This window comes from Medicago truncatula, chromosome 3 (genome assembly GCF_003473485.1).
Source record: "Medicago truncatula cultivar Jemalong A17 chromosome 3, MtrunA17r5.0-ANR, whole genome shotgun sequence".
In the NCBI taxonomy this organism is placed as follows: Eukaryota; Viridiplantae; Streptophyta; class Magnoliopsida; order Fabales; family Fabaceae; genus Medicago; species Medicago truncatula.
This window is the reverse complement of record NC_053044.1, coordinates 32,462,490-32,485,054: the sequence shown is the minus strand read 5'-3', so window position 1 is coordinate 32,485,054 and position 22,565 is coordinate 32,462,490. Positions and strand designations below refer to the sequence as shown.

The 22,565-nt window shown below is 31.5% G+C and overlaps 2 protein-coding genes across 2 annotated transcripts; both read right to left on the bottom strand.

Moving 5' to 3' along the window:
- Positions 1 to 92: 92 nt before the first annotated feature.
- LOC11426561 (probable polyamine oxidase 4) lies at positions 93 to 6,083 on the bottom strand. The gene is made up of 10 exons (XM_003600573.4): positions 5,660 to 6,083; positions 4,618 to 4,733; positions 4,410 to 4,498; positions 4,140 to 4,253; positions 3,842 to 3,929; positions 2,925 to 3,010; positions 2,741 to 2,843; positions 2,010 to 2,107; positions 1,102 to 1,531; positions 93 to 549 (listed from the first exon to the last, which is right to left on the bottom strand). Exons 1-10 carry the CDS (start codon positions 5,697 to 5,699, stop codon positions 235 to 237), a joined length of 1,479 nt encoding a protein of 492 aa, XP_003600621.1. The 5' UTR covers positions 5,700 to 6,083; the 3' UTR covers positions 93 to 234.
- An 11,363-nt stretch (positions 6,084 to 17,446) lies between these two features.
- LOC11413760 (uncharacterized) lies at positions 17,447 to 18,775 on the bottom strand. Its single transcript, XM_003600571.4, has 2 exons — positions 18,335 to 18,775; positions 17,447 to 18,000 (listed from the first exon to the last, which is right to left on the bottom strand). Exons 1-2 carry the CDS (start codon positions 18,598 to 18,600, stop codon positions 17,649 to 17,651), a joined length of 618 nt encoding a protein of 205 aa, XP_003600619.2. The 5' UTR covers positions 18,601 to 18,775; the 3' UTR covers positions 17,447 to 17,648.
- Positions 18,776 to 22,565: the final 3,790 nt, after the last annotated feature.

Genomic DNA, 22,565 nt, shown 5'->3' with positions numbered 1-22,565 from the left:
TTATATATGGATAGTACTTTTTAGTACCTAATTAATATTGACTTGACGAGGAATCGAGTAAGGAATATTTGAAAAAGTAGATGCCAAGCAGATAGTATGTTAAGAACTCAAAAATTAAAATAGATTACTATCCAAAACAGTAATTGATTATTATATCCAAATGGCCAACATTTTGCCTTTGCCATTGTGATATGCAAATAAAAGCTTTCATTTTCAAAAGCAAATGAAAACAAGTCATATCCTCGAAATTTGAAGAGGAAAGTTTGTTCCTAATGTTTCATGTCTAGCAGAAACTTGAGACAGGCTTTCTAAGTTGCCTTGTTTTTCCCAAAGATATCTTTGACAGTTTTCAGCAGCCATAACCCCAGCGGAATAAGCTCCATGCACAGATCCCTGGTTGTCTAAGCTCATAGCTTCCCCGCCAAAGAATATATTACCTAAGGGTGCACGTAGCTTGTCATACACATCCATTGATTTTCCAACCAAATCATAAGAGTAACAACCAAGAGAGTTTGGATCTGTTCCCCAATGTGACACAAGATACTGAACCTGCAGTAGTCCAACACAAAAAGAAAAAGTCAAGTTCCCGAAATTGGATGTATACACACATCAGAAAGCAAACTTGTAAGATACGGGGAGAAAGGTCAAGATACTCTCCATCTCTCAAAAGAAATCGGGTACTCCATTTGCGGGAGGGATGGACACGAAATATTGGCAGAACCCATTTTTAACAACATTTTACAAATGGATTCACCAATCTTTCATTTGTTTTTATCTCTCTCGTAAAAGGAACCATCAATTTCTTTTGAAAAACTGAGACGACCTAAACTCGGGCAATGAGGATAGTATGGAAAAGTTAGTCCCTATAGACTGTAGTCAGAAATCCACTACATTCACACAGTCAACACCTCAGCACTGCTGATCTTTGAAAAGATGGCTCGGATTTCGAAAGTTTCTAAATATTTTTTAGATCAATTTAGTGAGTTCAAAATTAGAGATGTCAGATCAAAATCAAATGATACTGATCTGCAGATTGTGTGAATGCAAGGAATCTCTGACTACATGGACTATGGATCCGGAGAACATGAGAGGTTAACTTACTGGCTCACAAGCATCAGGAAACATCTTCTTAAGCTGTAACATCACAAAATTTGCTGCTGACTCATCAGATAACTTCTCAAGGTCATAAGCAAACCTACCAGCTGCCATATAAACAAGAACAGGATTGCCTGTTGCTTTATGGAGATTGAGAAAATAGCCACATGCATAAGAGGTAGGAGCAACAACACCCATAAGTTCTACGTCAGGCCAAAACACCTTGTCGAATTTCAGTGCAATTTTATTTTCATTGCCTACACCAAGATCTGAAATTGCGGAAACTTTCCAATCAGGAAGTCTTGGTTCAAACTCAATTAAATTAGCTTTTAGGATTCCAATAGGAACAGTTATGATAGCAGCATCAGCAACAAAGTTCCTGCCATCCTCCAAGGTAACCATTACCTTATTGTAGCCACTGGATATCTTAGTCACCCTGCATAGTGAGGTTTTACAAAATGGTCAAAATCTGGCACCCTAAGTATGTAACCATAAAGAGGGGATAAAGGAAAAATCATTGAAGCATTCTTATTAGAAACTAACAATGAATCAAATGAATCGATATCTTTAATCAATAAAGTAAATATTTCAGATTCAATCAAGTGACCTAAACCTAAGTCAGATGTTTATTTATATCTTCAAAATATCTGTTTCTTTTTAAGTTTTGTTTTAATATAAAGAATCTCTTCCAATTTAACAGTATCTTTAAAAGATCAAATTATTATTTTGCCAATCATACATTTATGATTTATCTTCATCTAATTAATCAATAAGAGAAGTGCTTATTACTCTCTTGGCTTCAAACATGACATCAATATATTTTCTTCTTTCTTTCTCTATTTATTGCACGTTCTGTCATAAATCATGAAAAATGACCAAGTGGTTAAGTCGCGAATATTATTTTGCAAGCATACCTGTGATTCAAGCGTATATCAATATCTTTTGCAAGAGCATTTATAACTGGCTTATATCCTTGCACCATGAGCCCATGACCACCAGAGAGTACATGTTCCTATAATTAGAAACCATAACAGTGTAAGCAATACTTCAGGTATTAATTATAAATAATGTTAAGTTGATCTTCTATATATTGGCATAATATAGCAATAATAACTAATAGGCGTGTAAGACCTCGTTTTGTTAACTTAAATTAAATGAGAGAAAATAAGGAATATAACCTAAGGGCTAACAACAAAATCCTTCTCCTAATAACCCAATGACATGTGAAAAAATTATCATAGGAAGCTCACATGTTAAATTGAAGTCATCTAGTAATTCACAGGTGATCTCGGGGAAACAAAATTTTAGTTGCCAGTTTTTTATACTTCATTTATCTCGCTTCATTATCTTCGTTTTTAGAAAGAAAAAGAAAAAAAAATGCAAATTATATAATGAACAGAATGAAACAAATTATCCAACCATTATGAAAAAACTAAAGCTTTAGATTTATGTTTATTGTACTCCAACTCACAAGATTTATCATTTATTCATTTAAATCAACAATAATCTTAAATGAAGGATTCATCAGCAAATTAAGATTTATGAATAAAACCATGTAAAAGGTATAAACAAAAAAGAAACAGTTTATATAAGTTCAGAGACCAAAAGATATTTTCTATACATCAAATAATACAATGGCACTTGCCTGATCCCAGGTTTTCAGTGAAATCATATCTGCATCAGCGGCAAACCAAGCTTCCATCCTGCATATATACCATTGCAGCACTTCATGGGAAAGTCCTTGTTGCCTGCAGTTAACATAGTAAATTACACTGATAGATTGAAACGTAAAGCCTCAATGATTGTACATTTATTCTCTTAATCTCTACCTTAGTTGTGGATGCCTATCCAGCACAATTGAAATCGCTTCAGAAACTGAAATGTCCTCAGGATGCTCATCCCTCACTTTCCCTGTCTGCAGTTATCACAAGGGTATAAAATTCAACATCAAATTAATTATATTAATGACGGTATTGATGATTAAAAAACACCACTAGCCATTTGCTGCACTGTGACAATATCTTACCTAGCTATTAAATTGTGAATCCTAAATTGTATAAAACCTCAAGATTCAGAATCAAAATAAAAAATAGTTGAAATATATCATGTAAATGTTAATGAGTATCGAGCTTACTCTAATTGTGTAAGAATTGAAAACTGAGTAATTGACAAAACATTTTAACCATGAGCCTAACAGAATAAAATCTGAGTTCTGTTTCATATTTCAAATTCAATATGAAAACAGAGTAAATGTATAGTCAAACTAGTGTCTAATACAAGTAATTGTATGAAGCCCGTGTATGAGCAAGTGATTGAATGGCTATACAAAGCAATAAACAATTAAATGTATTTAATAGCACCCCTTTAGTTTTGTTTTTCATTTATCAGTTTAATCTTGTTCGCCTTTTCAATATATTTGATGAGAATTGGTTAAAGAAAAGTGTGGGAGAAAAGAAAACTACAAAATATTGAATCATATCATTCATGTTGTGATGCTAATAGCATTGGTTCATACATAAATGGCACTAACTAATCAAAGCCATTTGTGAGAAAAGAAAACAAAAAAGCATTCAATCATATAATTCATATTGTGATACTAATAGCACTGGTTCACACATAAATAGCGCTAACTAGTCAAATCCATTTGTGAGTCATCATACGATATTAATCGTTGCCTTATTGACTCATATCAAACCAAGTAAATCCATTTGTGAATTGTAAAAATTCTAATAAATATGCAACTTACCTCCTCCAAAATTCTCTTGAAAGTTTCTCCAACTTCAATGACTGTCTGTTGTGGAACTTGATGGCCATCAATGTCAAAAAGCATACAACTGGAAACACAAAATGCAAAAGATTGAGTATGAAAAAACTACTACTGGAATTGCAAAAGATTGTGTAGTTTTATTGTTTCAAACATAACAGTTAATGATATACAGGTCAGTGGAAATATTAGTATTAATGTATTTATTTAAAAAAACTGCATTATAAACCTTCATATACATCCGTTGAAATTGAATTCCAGAAACATGATGGATAATTACCTTTCCAGATCATGGTCATATAAGACAGAGTCGTCACCGCTTGTACGATATAGTGTAAGCCCCAGGCAACGTATCAATGGAGCCAAGGGATTCTCATTACAAACTCCATGTAGCCTGGAAAGTAATCGACAAAGAAATAATCAATATAAAAAATCATCAATTCCTTACTCAATCCACTAACTCCAAATTTCATGATTACAATGCACAAATTCTGTTACGCTCGTCTATGTTTGCAATAAATACAAATTCAATAGAGCAAATTGAACTTACCACGAGGCTCCCATGTCAACTGGACAACCAAACGAGTAGTCGGTATGAATGCGACCACCAAGCCTATCTCGTGACTCCAAAAGGGTGACCTGACCAAATGACAAATGAAAATAAATTACAGAAAGCAAGACAAAATATTTCCACCGACATAATACAAGTAAATAGAAAGACTAAACAAAGAGGAAAGCTGATCATAATGATATGACACCTTAAAAGATGCATCGTGGAGAATACGTGCTGCAGCAATCCCTGAGATTCCAGCACCAACAACTATAACTGAGGGAGCTGGTCTTTGTTGGCTATCAATGAGTGATGTAATAGTGCCTGACCATTATACACAAAAATCAGAAGTGGAACTATCCCAACACACGATGAGAAACAAAATATATAATGAAAAATCTCTCCTGTTTTTCAGTGTACAAAATCATAACTACTAAAAATAACTAAACACTAATAGAACAAGGCACAAGATCCTGAAAAGATTCAACAATTGCAAGTTCAGTAAAGAATGATGATATCCTATTATATATCATAAAAGAAAACAGTCCTTAAATACACTTGTGGTAAGCACTCCAGAGTCCAGGGTAAGTTGTCAATAGCGGCTTGTTCAAATAACAGCTATTGCGGCGCTATGGCCACTATTTGACAACATTTTGTCTTTTCCAATTAAAATGCTAGTAATTCCTTATAACTAACAAACACTCAACTTGATCATTCACCACTCATGAGCTCAGGACAAAAAAATAAAAAATAAAAATATCCAAGTCTATAGCTAAAATCAATCAGTGCCATCCAGATTCCAGATCACTAAAGAAAGAAATCCAGCAAAAACCACAACTTCAGTAATATTATAATCTTAAATAAACATGGACCATGGATTGGGCAGTGTATTAATTAATAATAGTGCTAGTACAACATGTTGACAGCAAAAACATTGTCTTGTCCAAGTAGATGGGGTCAGCTACATAAATAAAACAAACATCCCACTAAAAACAAGTTCAATGCAGTAAAATGACGTAAAAATCACTTTTTTATTATACCACAATTAATCAAAAATCATTAAAAAAAACATGTCTTAACGCCTGTTCTTGTACAATCATTGTTATTGAGAAACAACATTAGGAAATAAAAATCACATCAACTAATTTCCTGAATCCCAAACATAAATCAACAAAAAAAAAATCAAATTTTCCAACGGAATTTTTTTAATATTAAAAGGGGAATGAGCATATAGGTAGAGAAAAACTAACCATCGAGAAAATTGTTAGAGAAGAAGAGCTTGGGGTCCATTGCAAAGGAAGAATGAAATGAATTGAATTGAAATTGAGAATGAAAGAATGAACAGAGAGTTGAAATTGAATCAAAAAGGGTGGTGGTGTATAGGATTAGGGAAATTGGAAACTAATTGAAAGGAATTACAGAATATCAAAAGAAGGATGCCAGCAATGAAGCGGCTGAGGTAAGGAGAGAAACTCAACTTCTCGAACAATATCATAAGGATGGATAATTGGATCAAAATCGCCGAAGAAGAAGAAGAACAATATTCGACGATTTCTGCATGTGGTTCTTGTTATACAATTGTTTTGTATATCAAAAACAAGAATAAGAAGAAATTCTCTCTCTAAATCTCGTTGTTTCTCTCTCCACCGCTTGTGCAAATAATAATGAAAGAGGAGTAATGTAACGATCTATGTTTGCATAAGACTCTATTTATACTTGTTTAGATGGACCCACCTTTTATTACTTTATCATTTTTTTATAACAAAATATCTTCTCAACAACTTACTCCAAGTCCAAGTTCTACTCCTCTTCACGGAATCAATTCTTATTTAATTATTAGTTTTCTTTTTTTTTGGTGTTTTGTATATAAACGCGATAGCCATCGGGCATGTCTGCCTGGATATCCTCACACGTTAGTTCTAATTTTGGTCTCTTCACTTTTTTATATATTTTTTTTACAAAAATAAACAATATTTATTCATTAAAATTGATATAGTATATCAATAAAAATAAAAATATGACAATATTCAAGAAATTAATATCGTGCATAATTTGTTATTCGTGTAAGAGCACAATACTCAAAAAAATAAGCAATTAGTTTAACGTCATATTTTAAAATATAACTATTGACGTGCATAATCGAAAAATATTTTAAAATTTTGATACGAGCATCGTAACTACTCGTTACATGTTCATATATCTCTAACTTCTTTTTCTATTTAGTGACTTGACTATTATTATAATACTTGTAGGCACCATCCTTTATACATAAACACAGAGGTATTGCTCAATCATCTTTTTAATAGACACATTCAAAATCCGGTTCAGATCAGATAATTTTAATATTTTTTTTAAGTAAAAAATCATTTCTAGTCAAAAAAAAGTAACAAACAAACAAAAAAATCTTAGTTTTGATGAGTTGCCAAATTTGTTACCGTTTTCTTTGGTAAATAAATCTCTTTTCGGATAATATAAATCATTTTACATTAAAGTTTATTCAAAAAATATCTTGAAATTAATTTATAAATGCTTACCTATTTAAGACAAAAAATAGTGGATAAATAACATATGAGTTAGCTTATAACGACTTGTGTTTTGATTGCGTGGGCAGTGGCTCAAACCCTTAACAAATTATAAAGCATTTTGAATTGAACAAACCTCAATATAACAAAACAAATTAGATCACAAAAGGGAAAAAAACAAATTAGATCAAGAAGAAGAAGAGAGACCGATAATCAAAGCTTCACAATCTCACCAACACAAAATCAAATATGTCGGTAAAGAGGCCGAGACGATGCAAATACCAAAACCAAACACCGAACGACTTTACTCAAACTTGCTGTAATGAAACCCAGCGAAGGAGAAAACAATCATAACTTATAGATAGTGCTGTCAAAAACGGGCGGCACGACCCGTTTAGGGTCGGGCCTAACGGGCTTCGGGCTTTGTCAGGCTGGGCCAAAAAGCTCGGTTGAAAAACGGACTTGAAATATACTACCCAAGCCCGGCCCTACACGGGCCGCGGGCTAAACGGGCTGGCTTTTATTAAAAATTACATTGTTTTTAAAAAAATTACTATAAAATAATCCTATAAAATTCTTTATAAATAATATTTTTAATATGTTTAAATAATGCCTAGCACAAAAATAAATTGTAAACATTTTCGTACAAACATTGTAAACTAAAACGGCGAGGAAAGCAATTTTAAATAAATTAGATACGTTATGGTTAGAGATATTTATATATTCGTTCTTTAAAATTATAAATAACAAAACGAGTAAATATAATTTTATATTACATTTATATTTGTGTTAATTCATTGAATTTTCACTTTTATTTTTTACTTTGATAATCAACTAAGTAAAAAATTATTTGAAAAATAGGCCCGTTCAGACTAGCCCTAACGGGTACCGGGCTTTTCAGGACCGGGGTAAAAAGCCTTATTAAAATTCGGGCTCAATATTTAAGGCCCAAGCCCTATAAATAATCGGGCTAAACGGGCCGGGCCCATATGGCCCGACCCGTTTTGACAGCTCTACTTAGAGATAACAATCTCATAGCGAAGAAAAATGACAACAGCAAGAGTAAGAAACAACAACCAGTCAAGTAATGTGGGCCACCAAAGAACCATCAACAAACGTCACCGATGGAGCGAATAGGATGATGTGGCCTTAAAATACAGTGTAAATAACCGTCATTGTGTATGAAGGCAACGACAAAGACAGAGTTGGCCCTCACAGGTTAAAGGAAATGCGAGGTAACACATTGAGAGACCCCGACCAGGGTTTGACGTAGCTGTCACATAGGGACCACCAACCAACAAGGCTACATCCTTTTCTCTTCCCACAGTTGAGCTCAAATAAACACATCAAAAACACTTATTTCAATACTCATTTGGATGACACCACCATCGGCCCCCTATTCGTCGAAGAAGACACCATAACAAGTTCAACTGACTTTAGTCTATAAATTAACTCCCAATCTCGAAGCAAAAAAGATCGGCCCACCATACTCTATTAACAAATCACTATGGCACCTAAAAAAAATTATAAATACTTGTCTAAGCAAACACTTGGATTAATTCTTTCCTTTCAAATTATTGGTTGTTTACTTTATATTATAGCACTTCTATTGGGGCAGTTAAGGTACAATCAATACAGGTTGAAGTGGTGACAAAAAAAAATGAAGATCAATAGAGCAACTAAGTTCTTGATATGTGTATCGTTCGTCATTGGAGTGACGTCATGATAGACTTGGACTATATTCAAGTTTCACATCTTGGTATGGTTTGAGTTCTTCCAATGTCGTTGTTACTAAAGATGTCTTAAATCACAACGTAAGTCATGATTTGGAGATTTTACGATCGTATTGGAAAGGGAATGATGTCAATGAGCCTTAGGTTTATACCAATGAGGAAGAAAGAGCGGCAACTATCAACTACTTTAAGAATTGTTCTGCTGCTAGAGAAAACCTATTCATTGATGTGTCCAAGATTAAGAAAAAGATTGGGCAAACAGGTTTTCAGGTTCATAATACCCGTTTTAGGGCTGACTTCCGAATTGAGTTAAATAATATCTATCAGTTTCGTTTCTTTCCTTGCTATTTGTCTTGGTTTTTGTTTTGCTTTTTATTTCCCTTTGTTTTGTTTTTCTAGGTTCTGGTCCATGTCCCCCTTCTCATTTTGTTCTTGTTTTCTTTTATCCATATATTTTTAAGGTGTTATAGTTGGTTCACCATCTACACCTTTTTGCTTTAAAAAATTGCACAAATTTGATCTCTTCTCATACATAGTTGACAAAATCATTTTTTTTATAATAAAAGTATACTAATTTCATTCCTAAAAATAAATTAGTTTCATTGAATTCACATTTACAAAACTCACACAAGCACACAATAAACGACCCATCAAATTCTCCTTTCATCATCTCTTACCATTTTTAAATCAAACATATGAAGTCCGGATACGAGATACGATACTGCATCGATACGGAAAAATTTCAAAAATCAAGATACGATACGGCTGAGATACGTTAATAAAAAAAATTATATATATAAATGTACAATATAATTATACCATTTTTTAATATGAAAATATATTAACAAACAACATAAATCAGTCATAGGCTCGTAGCACATCAATATAAATATAAATAATATTGACAATTAATAGAGTGATTATTAACCAATTACATACACAATATATCCCAAAAAGAGCATCATCAATGTTATACTATATCCAAAATGAACATTGTTAGTGTTATATTATATCGATCTAAAAAAGAAACACTATATTCAAAAAAGAACACATCATTACTCAAGAGTTAAGTTATTTTAGTTAACATTAATTGGGAAGTATCGGGGCAGATACCGATGTAGGATAATGATCGGATTACTCTCCTGATACGTATCGGGAAGTATCGGATAATTATTTTTTTTAAAAATAAAATTTAATCTTCGGATACTCTTCTGATACGTATCGGGAAGTATCGGGCAGGTATCGGTGCAGGATACGTAAAGGATATGGTACGTCATCCATTTTGAAGTATCGGGGCTTCTTACATAACATAAAAACATGTTTTGTACTTTTTTTTTATTCAAAACTGGCGTACCTACTTTTCTTATTAAAGAAACAAATTGGTGAGACCCTCATTTCACTCGTTCTAGTTCTAATTAAACGTGATAACATCGCAATCTTTTTATAGTATTTGGTAAAGTAGAATAGGGATAACATCTAAACTAAAGAGGAAAAAATGGCTATTAAAACTTCTCACGCGTCCAACGAGCATTATAGTAATCATTAGTGGATTGAACTCTTGAGGTATAATGAAGTTTGGTTGAGTATTTGTATCACGTAGACAAGATTCAATCAAAAAAATTATTTCTATGTTACAAGAATTTATATAAAAATATAACACGATATTGGATGATTAAATGATAAATACAAATTTTATAAAGAGGTACGGAGTGTTTATTATCATTTTACTTTTGTAGGGATAGCTTTTGTTGGGGACAGTAACCTAACTAAATCGTCCATTTCCTTTCTACACACTTGCCTCGTCACATGCTAGGGACAGATTTGGTATTTAAAAAGGAATATTCTTCCTTTTTTTTGTTTTTATATAATAACAATATATTTAAAGACAAATGCAGAAAAAATGAAATCAAGTTTACTTGAAGAAATATAGGAAGAACACCACACTAACTTATGCAGCAAGTTATCGCAAGCTTGTAAATGGCTGTAATTGTTTCCGTTAATCTTAGGAGAATTAGTTGTGATCACACAGTTTAATCATAGATTAAGTATAAATACTTTGTAAGCTTGCTCACTAGTCTATTATGTGAAAATTCAATACAATTCACGGTATCATTTCTCTCATTTTTTCTTGTTTTCTATCATTTTCTGATTCGCTCAACAAATATCAATGATAGTAAATAAATATCATAAAAACTTCAAACGTGTAATTTTTGAAACGATAAAGAAAAACTATTATCAAATAAGGATACTTTAAATTAATCTATCGAATGAATCAATGATCACTTTTGACGATACAAATTTTATAAAGTCGGTCAAGACTATGGTGCACAAAAGATACAACTTTTGCATCATGAACAAAATCATCTTTATTATTTGATTAATAAATTTGATTATTGGATTAAATGAAATATGAAGAGACTTATTCATTCAATGTTAACTTGTGTATGATGTAAAATCAATTTACTTATCTAAAAACGCTTACATGAGATGACACGAGTCTCTTCTAACTTAACCAAGGTCATGTGTTCGAATTGAGCCTTGTGTATGCAGCAATGCTAAAACTCTTAGTAACAGCTCCCATTTGTGTCCCGCAATGCTCGAGGAATTACTCTCAGCTTTTGCGCGTGGAGGATAGTTTAGACAAAAAAAATAAAAAACAATTTACTTATACATGTTAGACAAAGACTATAAGATCATGTCATTTCTTTTCATATTACATCACCTCTTAAGGTAAATAAGTGAGATGTCTGAGATTTGAACTTTTAACCCCTACACACGTTATGCAATACATCTATCAACTGAGTTAAGTTCACGAACTATTGGGCTTTATTTATAAATTTCGAATCGTTGCTTTAATAATAATAACATCAACTTATTAAGCCATGTACACATTTTTTTTTAATATTTTTTTTTTTAGTTTGGTGGATAAAATTTTCACCATGACTTGTACCGTTGGACGTTGACAAAAGAACAATATCACACCTCATCATAACATGAGTTCCTTTGCTTTCTATAAACAAAATTTTGAGAAGAAGTTGTAACCAATCAAGATTCAAAATACTTTGAACCTTAAAAGAAAATCATCAGATTCCTATATTAAATCATTCCTTTAACCTGAATATGAACTCAGAACTCCCAACTATTGTATTGTGACCTAATTTTTAGCTTTCTTTTTCTTGTCCTTTTGTGACAATTCTTCTAATAATGGTTACTGATTAATCATCGGTTAGGACACGCTTTTTCCTAGTGACCGACCCACTTTAGATTTTACTTATGTTAGTTTTATTTTTTTATAATGTTTTTTTTTTAGGGGATGTTTTTGATAATGATGTTTGGTCGTTTTCTTTTAAATGAAATAGTATCATATATTTTGCACAACTTGTATCATGTGCTCCACCCTGGAAAAATAATGGTGTACGTCCTTTCTTTGTATTGCTAATGGCTAATGCTGACCCTACCATCAACACCAACTGGTCCAGCTTTGATTTTCTGTCTCTTTTGCTACCATTTGCTTTCTTTAATAACATAACATGGCCTTTCTTTCAAATTCTTTTGTTCCCGAATCTTTGTTGGACCAAACCAATGTGCTATGCTACTGGCTGCAACTCCATGCATGCATAGTTGAGGAGTATCGTTGTGACGATCAAGTCCATATGTATTTTCTCTTATCAAAACTATGACACGTTACATTTATACTCATCTTATTAATTTTATTTTTTAAAAACAAGTTAAAAACATTCATATTGGCATATTGCAAAGTGCAAACAATTATATTAATGTAGAGTACATAGTACAAACCGGAGGCTATTTGGACATTTTCTCCTAGTAATGATAAATTGATAATGATAATTTATTTTGACAGTAGACTTTGATGATAATATTCTACTCTTATAAAATAATAATTTCATTTAAAAAGTATTGTATTTCCATGCGAACAATATGTTAAGACTTAAACCAATATGCAATTCTCCTCGTGAGTATAACTCAGTTGTATGAACAATGCATAATATATGTAAGGTTCGGGGTTCAAACCCCGGTCACCAAAAAAAAAAAAAAACAGTATGCAATCAATATGATATTGTAATTAAAAAAGAGAGACGATTTTTTACAACAAAATTTTGAATGTTAATATAGAGTCATTTACATCTAGTAGACTACGAATTAGGTTGGTACAACCGACCTAACTAACAATGTGTCGTTCAGGTCAGAGTTGCGAACAAAGGACCATTAAGGAATTACAAGATCATTCAGGATATATTTGAACATTATAGTTATCATCTTGATCAGGGGGACAATCATCATAAGCACTTATATGCTATCCTTATGTTAGCAATCATCGTACTCCTAGTGATATGGGAGGAGCTAACCCTTTTGAGGAGGTTCAACTGAATCGCTTGAACTTTTAAAATATGCAAATATACCCCTATATAATTGGCATTTTTGGCCCCTGATTTTTCTTTCACACCACTAGCTCAAGGACTCAAAAGTTCAATGGTAACATGTGCCCCAAGGGCACATGCTAAGGAATTTCAAATAAAGTAATTGTCTCAAATGTTGTTTATTCAAATTTCTAAAGTCAATATTTTGTTCTTTTCTATGGAAAACTTCTAATTTTGAATTCCTAGACCAAGGATGAGGGATGTCAAGCATTCTCCCTCTATGTAGCAATCATGGTTCTTGGAGTCTTCTCCATCATCTTGTATTCCATAATTCTTGGTCAGATTGGATATGGGGTTGTTCCCATTCCCGTCAGTTTTTTAGTCGTAATTGTTGGAAATTTAGGTCTTAATTAAAAACAGATTTCATAAAACATGTTCAACAATGAATCAATAGCGGAAGCAAACAAAACATTGAACATGATTATGATCGGATCTACGACATGTTTGATTTATCAAAGATATCAATAGTTAGAAATTAGGAATACCTGGATTGAAGCTTTGATGGAAGCCTCTCAAAAGCAACATGAATAGAGAAAGGTGATCTGAAACAAACATAAAGTGTTAGCGGCGGCTAATTTGGTTCTTCCTCAACCGATGCCTCGAGTTCTCTTCAGATGGGGAGAAGAGAGAGTTTTCCGTGTACGGTATATTGGGGACCATAGCCTCTTTTATATTGGATGACCATTAGGGTTTCTCATTATTCCGTTAATGGACCATCCGGACATCCACTCATTGAGTCCATATCAACTAATTAAATATTTAATTAATTATCCAATTAGAAATCTAATAACTTTATTACTTAATTTGATCACTAATCAACTAAGGCTCACAATTTATAAATAGCTAATATAATTATTGTTACGATATTTGCCCACATAATGATATTGGAATATAATAAATAATAGGCTTAATTGCACTTTTGGACCCCTATCTTTCCAAAAGTTGTGGTTATGGACCCCTAACTAATTTAAATACAAAACAGCCCCCTATGTTTTGATTCTTTGGCAGTTTTGAACCCCCAGTCCAGAGTTGACTCGGTCAACGCTGACGTGGCACCCTAAGTGAGGTGCCACGTGTCAAATTTTTTATTTTTATTTTGCCTTGGGGGGTCAAAACTGCCAAAGAATCAAAACATAGGAGGCTGTTTTGTATTTAAATTAGTTAGGGGTCCATAACCGCAACTTTTGGAAAGATAGGGGTCCAAAAGTGCAATTAAGCCTAAATAATAAAATATTCCAACAGTAATAAGTTTGTAGTAGTTATCTGTAGTAATGATATTATATGATTTCTTCTATATATATACCTGTATTTTTATCCGACGATGATGTTAATGTATTATGAAATTGTGTTTCATTAATAAATTGTGTTGAATTAATAAATTTTGTTGTCCATTTTAAATTATATCATTTTAATAAATTTAATCGAATCTGCACAAAATCTGAATAAATACAGTATGAATTTTATAATTAAAAAAAGGAAAATGTTAACTTGTGCCCTTAGAGCATCCACAATGGAGACCCTCAAATTGAAGATCTTAAGCGGATCCCACTTGTACACATCACTTTTTAATTATTTTATAATAACGGTACCTAATAGGTACTCAGTCACTCCAATGGAGATCTTCTAACAAATAGTCTAAATGAGTCCTACCGCTAACTCTTAATCATTTAAATTCCACCACTAACATATTATTTTAATAAAAAAGTGTATGGGGACCACTTAAAATGGGGGGTCTAAACTCTTAAATTAGACCCCATGTCTTAGAAGAGCCCCAAATTTTTTTCCCACAATGGGAGTACCTATTAGGTACTAGGTCTTAAATGGTGAAGATCTCACCATTGTAGATGCTCTTAGGACACATGTTAAAAATTTCACTAATAGAAATGATGCATTGGAAATTAAGTTAATTTATTGCTTAAATTGTTTAATATTAATTTTTTTTTCATTAAATTCTTACCATTAATGGAATGAAATTAATGCTAAACATGTGCCCTAAGAACACAAGTTAACATGACCCTTAAAAAAACCTCAAATATGTTACGGATTATAAAATTCAATCCGGATAAAATCGACTAATAGGATATCGAGAGAAATATGGAGGAAATGAAAAGAAATTCTCAAATGTTTTTTATTTGAGCCGGTTTATCGAGACTAATAGGCCTCATCCAGTTGGAAAGAAACTAAAGTTCTCATACTTAACAATGCTCCATTGTAAGAAAAACACTATTTTTCCATAAAAAAGAACTGAATATTTTCAAAGGTAAAAACACAACAAAAAACTCAAATTTTTTTTTTGTCAGGTAGTTTAGTGGCTAAAATTCACCTGGTGAATAAGTGGGATGTTCGGGATTCGAACCCCGACCCCTGTATATAACAATGCATTATCCTACCAACTGAGTTATATTCACTGGACAAAAAAAAAACTCAATATTTTAATACGTAAAAACAAAACAAAAAAACTCAATATTTTAATACTATTTTTGATAGAATAATCTAACTTTTATTTTTCGAGTTAGAAAAAGGTTAAGTAATTGGTGCTTATTTACTTAAAAAGTAATTGGTGCTTATAATTTTTTTTCTTCTGTTTTTAGTCCTTTAAAGAAGAATCAAAGTTAACAAATTTAGGTACGTCATACTTTGCCCTAGAGAAACTGCAATATTGATTGACTTGTTAATTACATTTTGTCTTTACATTCATATAGTTATTTTGTGGTGGAGCCTTCTCCGAGTAATCTCCATAGTTTATTTTTTATGATACTTTTGAAATTTACACGTCTTAGAATATTCAACTAACTTCTAATTTTACTTTTTCTTTTACTTCCCTCCTCTTTTAACATCTTTTTTTTCTTCTTCTGACAAGACCTCTTTTACCATCTTGAAATGAGGTGAGCTTGTCTCAAGATATTTTAATCCACTTCACCAAAAACAATTTAGAAGAATTGTTATATATACCTTATCATAAAGAATATACTTCACTTAAACTTAAATCACTCCGACAATTTTATCACTCTTAAAAATGATGGTGCCACTTTCATGTGAACTTTTTAGGAAGTTCTTCTATCTTTGACATGAATCTCACAACACATCTTACGTTAATATCCATCAATATCATGTGTTGTTCAACGTCTTGCATAAACTTGTTTATATATCAACACATCTTTGACTTCTATCCTCCACAAAGTAGACTTGTTCTTCCATAAATTTCTCTGTTATAATTTATGATTGTGTACTATGTTTAGTCGAAATAGTCCACGACGTCAAAATGTTCTTCAATAAACTTATTTAGTGTCATATATGTCCTACTTACTTACTAACATATCAATTCCTATAAGAACAAAATTATTATCATCATTGAGAGGTTATTTTAACGTCCGTAACAATTTTGACTAAAACAGTACACAATCATACACTACTTTAGAATTTCTATATATTAAAGAACTATTGTGTCAACTCGTTACACATTCAAAGATGAAAATGGTTATTTAACATCCTTGAATTTGATCAAAACTTTAACATAAATTGTTAGAAAGTCCAGTGGGGCACCAAAAGCAACAACAATACAATCCAGGACTAACAAGAAACCAAGACACCCATCTTCACCAAAAATTTAAAACGTTAAAAATATAAGCCGGCTCTCGATTATATCTAACATTAAACTCGTTCAACTCATTTATAATCGATGTGATTGTACTATTCCTACATTTTCTTTTTTTAAAGAAGTACTATTCCTACTTAAACATCAATATTTGACCAATAATATATCTAAATTAAGGATTAATTTATTTTATAATATCTTAATTTTATATAATTTTCATGATATTTCTATCAAAATCAAGAAAACGGCTAATCAAAATTCTCTAAGATCCCTACAAATCCAGAAGCATACTTCCTAGAAACTATGCTAAATTCAATCCCACCAAGGCACTAACTTCTAAAAACACAGTACTTCCGATAGAAGAAAAAAATGAAACAATTCGTAGCAATCATGGCGGTGTGTAAAGTGATCGCTTAATAATTGATTTTTTCTTATTTTTCACGGAAATATTTCGTTCGTAATTTTCAAACGATTTTTTTAGAAGCGAAGATACTCCAAACATCGTTTTATAGGCTTAAAGTGTATTATCGGTTAAAAGAACAACATCCTAACATATTTCAAATGGAAAAAACATGTTCCTTTCCATTTCAAATGGAATAATAAGTATGAAGAAATGAGAAATATAAATTTTTAAAACTCGATAGTATAATAGATGTTATTACAACTATCAATTGAATTGTATTTACCAAAATAAAAAATTGGTTATTAATGCGCATATGTAATTAAAGAACATAAAGCATATATGTCTATTGCAATTTAAAAATCTGATTTGATTTTCTTTTCATTTCATTTTCCCCTCTCACTTTTCATTTATCAAAACTAATTAGTGATTTCATTCATCAAAACTAATTAGTGATTAACATTACACTACAAAATATCCGCAAATCACAACTCCATAAATTAACAACATCAAAAAATTTGATTAAACAAAAAACATCACATAATCCCTTTCAAGCAAACAAAGCAGTTTGATTAGAGATATTGTTGGTGCTAGTAGATGATCTATTATGAGGATGAATTGGTGGCCTACTACCCATAAAGTTACTTCCACTACCCTTTCTTGCATTCAAAGAAGAACATGAACCCCTTGAACTTGCTGAATTCACCCCCCTCTTAGAAACAAGCCTTGACATAGATTTAAAACTTGATTCTTGGCTCTCATAAAACCCTCCATAGCTTCTACATGACTTCAATCTCTTGTTGTAAGGACTCTCTGGCTTTGCAAGATCTTCTAAACTCTTCACATTTGTTAATGAAGTAAAAGATTGTGACTTTCCTTGGTAGAATTTTGAAAGTCCCCTCCTATAAAAAAAAAAAGGACACAAACTTTAGCATACTCATAAGAAAATACAATAGCCCAAAAGCAAATATGGAAAGAAAAAGCAAAACCCATTTAAAAAAGAGTTTAATCGTGGTGGATTGAGAGTCCAAAACAGTTTTGCACTCACAACAAATCAAAACATTTTAAATTATCATGTGACCCACATCAATTAAAATCATTAATTATTGTGACAATTCAAAATATTATTTTAATTGGTTGAGTGTACAAAACTGTTTTGGACCGTCAACCCATCACTATTAAAACTCTTTAAAAAGCCAAAATAAGCTATAAAAATTGATGGAGAAAGAAACTTACTTGATTGGAAGTTGTTGAAACAAAGAAGACATATCACTTAATGGATCAGCTTCTGCAAGTTGATGAGTAGATGAGGATGAAGAAGATGAAGTAGGAGATGTAACATCTTCAAATGAATCAGATTCTGATAATTCTGATGATGAATTACCATTTGAAACTTCAGAATCTGAAGAAAAGAAAGAACCATCTATAATATCATCATAGTCTTCATGAAATGGTCTTTTCTTTGGTGATTCAATCCTAGAATTGTTCATTTTTTGTTCCATCTCTAAGGTAACAATTTAGTGCTCTTTTTCAAATAAACTAGAATTCCACAAGCAACAATTGCAAACACATATATTTTGTCTAGGAAAATAAAATGAGATGATATAGTTTGGGGAATGTTTGGATTGTAAATTGTGTATATATAAGAAAGAAAAAAGAAAGGTGTGAGGTGGTGGATAAGACTAACATTTATTTTCAATTTTAGTATTATCACATACTTTATTGTTGATATTCTTCCTTGGAAAGAAATAGTAAGATTCGGCTTTATCCGAATATGATTTATCTTTGTCTCTCTAGAGACCCACCCAATTAGTGTTATCCCTTTATTTGGGGTAACAATTTAGTATTATCCTTTTACCTAGCTAAATATGGTACACCCTTTATATATTTTTTGACTCAATTGTAGACAACACTTTATGTTTCTGCTTATTCTTGACTTGTAACTTGACACGTCCCTCTACCCTCTACCAAGTTGTTATCGTACCCTCAAAACATTCTTTTTAAAATAAGTAAAAATTAATCTAATCTTATCTTATCTTATTAGTTTTAATGGTAGAATTTCTCTTACATAATTCTTCTCTTCGTTTAAATTATACTATGTAAGCAGGATCAAAATTCCATTAAAGGACAAAAATTATTATACATCTTTAAAAAAATATTATACTTCATTAACGTATCAGACCTCATGCAAGACTACATAGATGTTGAAAAAAGTTATGGAAAATAGAAGTGAGAAAGTTGAACTTCATTTACATTTTCCAATTCCATGATCATTTTAGGAATTATGTATTTTTTTGATGCAAATCATTTCAAAATAGTACTCCCTCCGTCTCGCAATAGATGATCTATTTAAAAATTTGCAATTTTGACCTAGCTTACTTTGACCATATTTTTCTACTAATATATAAAGATAAATAATATCATATAAGATGTCGTTAGATTCGTCTTGATGAGTATTTTCAAAATATCAAATTTTCAAGATTTTTTCTAACATATTATTCAAGATATTTAAACTCAAAATTATGCATTAAAATGCGTAATGGAGTTAACTGTGTCATGTATTAAGGGACGGAGGGAGTAGATTGATATGGTTTTGCAACATCAGCAACCACGCTGTACTTAACAAATGAGAAGTTGTGTGGACACTCTCTTTTCAACATTTTTTCAAGGAAATGTTAACTTGTGCCTAAAAGCACAAGATAAGGATCTTAAAACAGAAGTAAACAATAATTATTGTATTGAAAAGATAAATTTTAAGCTTTTAAGGTCATGAATATACACTTTTCAAAGTTAAATTTCTTTATTTAGTTTCTTATCTTGTGCTCCTAGGGCACAAGTTAACAACACCTTTTTTTTTTAATACTCATTAATTTATAGGTCATGTCAACCGGTCTCTTCAAATATTGGTTAAAGAAGATAAAAAAAATTTGAAGAATTGATTACACAATTTTCATTTCAATACTTACTATATTTGCTTCCTTAACGAGTGTCTTGGAATATTGGTTAACATTTTCCCTAATATAGGAGTATTAAATAAAAGTAGAAAATGCATAGTTTTTCTTTAACAATAAAAAATGGAATATATTATATATTAAGAAACACAAGAGAATTCTCAAGCACAAGGTGTGCTAGAGAATGCTCGAAAGTACACAATTACAAGGCCAAAAGTAAAGAAATAAAATACAGGTTAGCCAATGTCCAAACAAACAAAAAAGTTCGATCACCACATATAAAAGTTAGGCCGAATATAAATATTAAACGTCTTCATCTATCAAAAGGAATGTAATTTAACTTTCTCTACCAATTGATGGAGGATGCTCTCTTTATCTCTGAAGACCTGACTATTTCTTTCATTCTATACAATCAAGAAAATGCATAGTTATTAATAGTTTTATAGACAATATACATAGTTTTATCAATTTATATTTTATCTTAAAGAGATTACGAATCCTAAGTCTAACTATGCATTTTTTTAAAGAAGTCTAACTATGCATATTGTCTAAAAAAAACTATGCGTAATGTGTATATTAAAAATAAGAGTAATGTTAATCGATGTTTATGGAACACTGATTAAGGAATTAAATATAATAAATATTACATTAAAATTCATATTGTCAACTCTTCGAAAATATAAAAAGTGTTATTTTTATTTTAAAAGTTCATTTTATTTTTATTTTTTTAACCACTGTTCCAGAACACCGGTTAACACAGCCCTTAAAAAAAAAAGATGTAACAAGTGGGCAATGAAAGAGCGCGTGGGTGAGTGAAGGTCCCAAGGAGTGTGGATGGATGGATAAGGTCGAAAAGTGTTGACATGGAAATGTGGAAGCTTAGCTGTTTATTTCATTTGTTGTGTGTGGTTCAACTCACTCTCATTGCAATTGGGTGGATATTCAACCAACGGTATTCATGCATGCTCAGCGGCGCCCACTGACTCGGTATGAGAGAGTTGAACTAATTTCTTTCCTATTTTGAATAAACGAACGAACAAACAAACCATTAAACACGCTTTATCCTCCTTTTCATGGCAATAACAGCCCCACACACGTCCTTTTTGTTTCCATGTTTTCTTTCCTTCCCACCATCTTCTTCTAAACTAAAATTCCATTACATGCACTTTTAACTTTTAAGTGACAAACTCGTACTTATGTAAACAAATTAAGTCCCCTTTATTTTCTAATAATGTGATTTAAAAAGAGAAAGTGAAAACATAAAGTAAGCATATGAGAGAAAATTATCATAAAATTTGGAATAAATTGGTTGTGTAAATATCATTTCTTTTTAGATTTTTTTTTATAACGACAAAATATTATTAACCAACAAGTCCGTGCAAGAAACACTGATAAGCTCGGGTGAGAAAAAAAAACAAAGAAGGGGAAATCGGTTGCCACACAAACACCGGCTCGAACAAAAACCCCTTTAAAAAACCACCTCTAAACAAAGGAACAAACCCATAAGAATTATGATCCAATTTTTTTTAAAACAACTTATAAAATAGTAGAAATCGTAGCATTAAGCCAAATAAAAAAACATCCAAAATATTCCTCGAAAGTTAAAATAAAAACATTCAAAATACATATAAAAAAGTGCATGCTAAAATAAAAATCAAATTGATTTAAATCATAAATTTGTAGCTCGTGAGCTTATGAAGGTAAGGATGAAACGATTACCCTATTAATTTTTAGGTTTAGGTTTATGCTTAAATAGCTAAATAAATTAAATAATTGTACACCAAAAATAAATAAAATATTTATTATATTATTTAAATATGTATATGAGGGTTGCGGGGTTGGGTAGTATAGTGCCCTTACCTACACCCATACCCATCTAAATTTGCGGGTAATTACCCGGACCCAAGCCCATACCCATAAATGTGAGGTTTTACCCTACCCATTGCGGGTATTTTTTACGGGTGTCCATCGGGCCTGGATCCAATTGTCATTTCGACCTGCATCTACAACGACTAATAGGTTGATAACAATTTGAATTTTGTGTTAAGAATTTATTTCGACTCTCGACTAATAATTTAGTTTGTGGTGGATGAACTTATAAGAGATAATTTATAGTTGATAAGTTAGTTAATTTTAAAAATTAACGATTGAACTAATTTATAAATATGAAATGACATAAAATTACAAGGATACAATTGATATAAATGATGGTAAATTATAAGTTACTTGGATTAGCTTACCAAGAAACGCTATAACTAGTAAAAATAAGCTTTAAGTTCTTGACAAAGTGATCATTACCTAAAGAGATATTCTTTTTAGTCAAATGGGCTTATAAGACATAAGTTATAAACCGGAAACTATGTCTTGCCAAACAAACTATTTATTTGTACAAATTATACTTGTCGTCCCTTAATTTAATTTTAAGTAATGATTTCGTTCTGTCTTTTTATCACGTCATTTATGCCATTTTGATCAACTTGCATATGTATTTTCAAGATTCAAATCTATGATTTTAT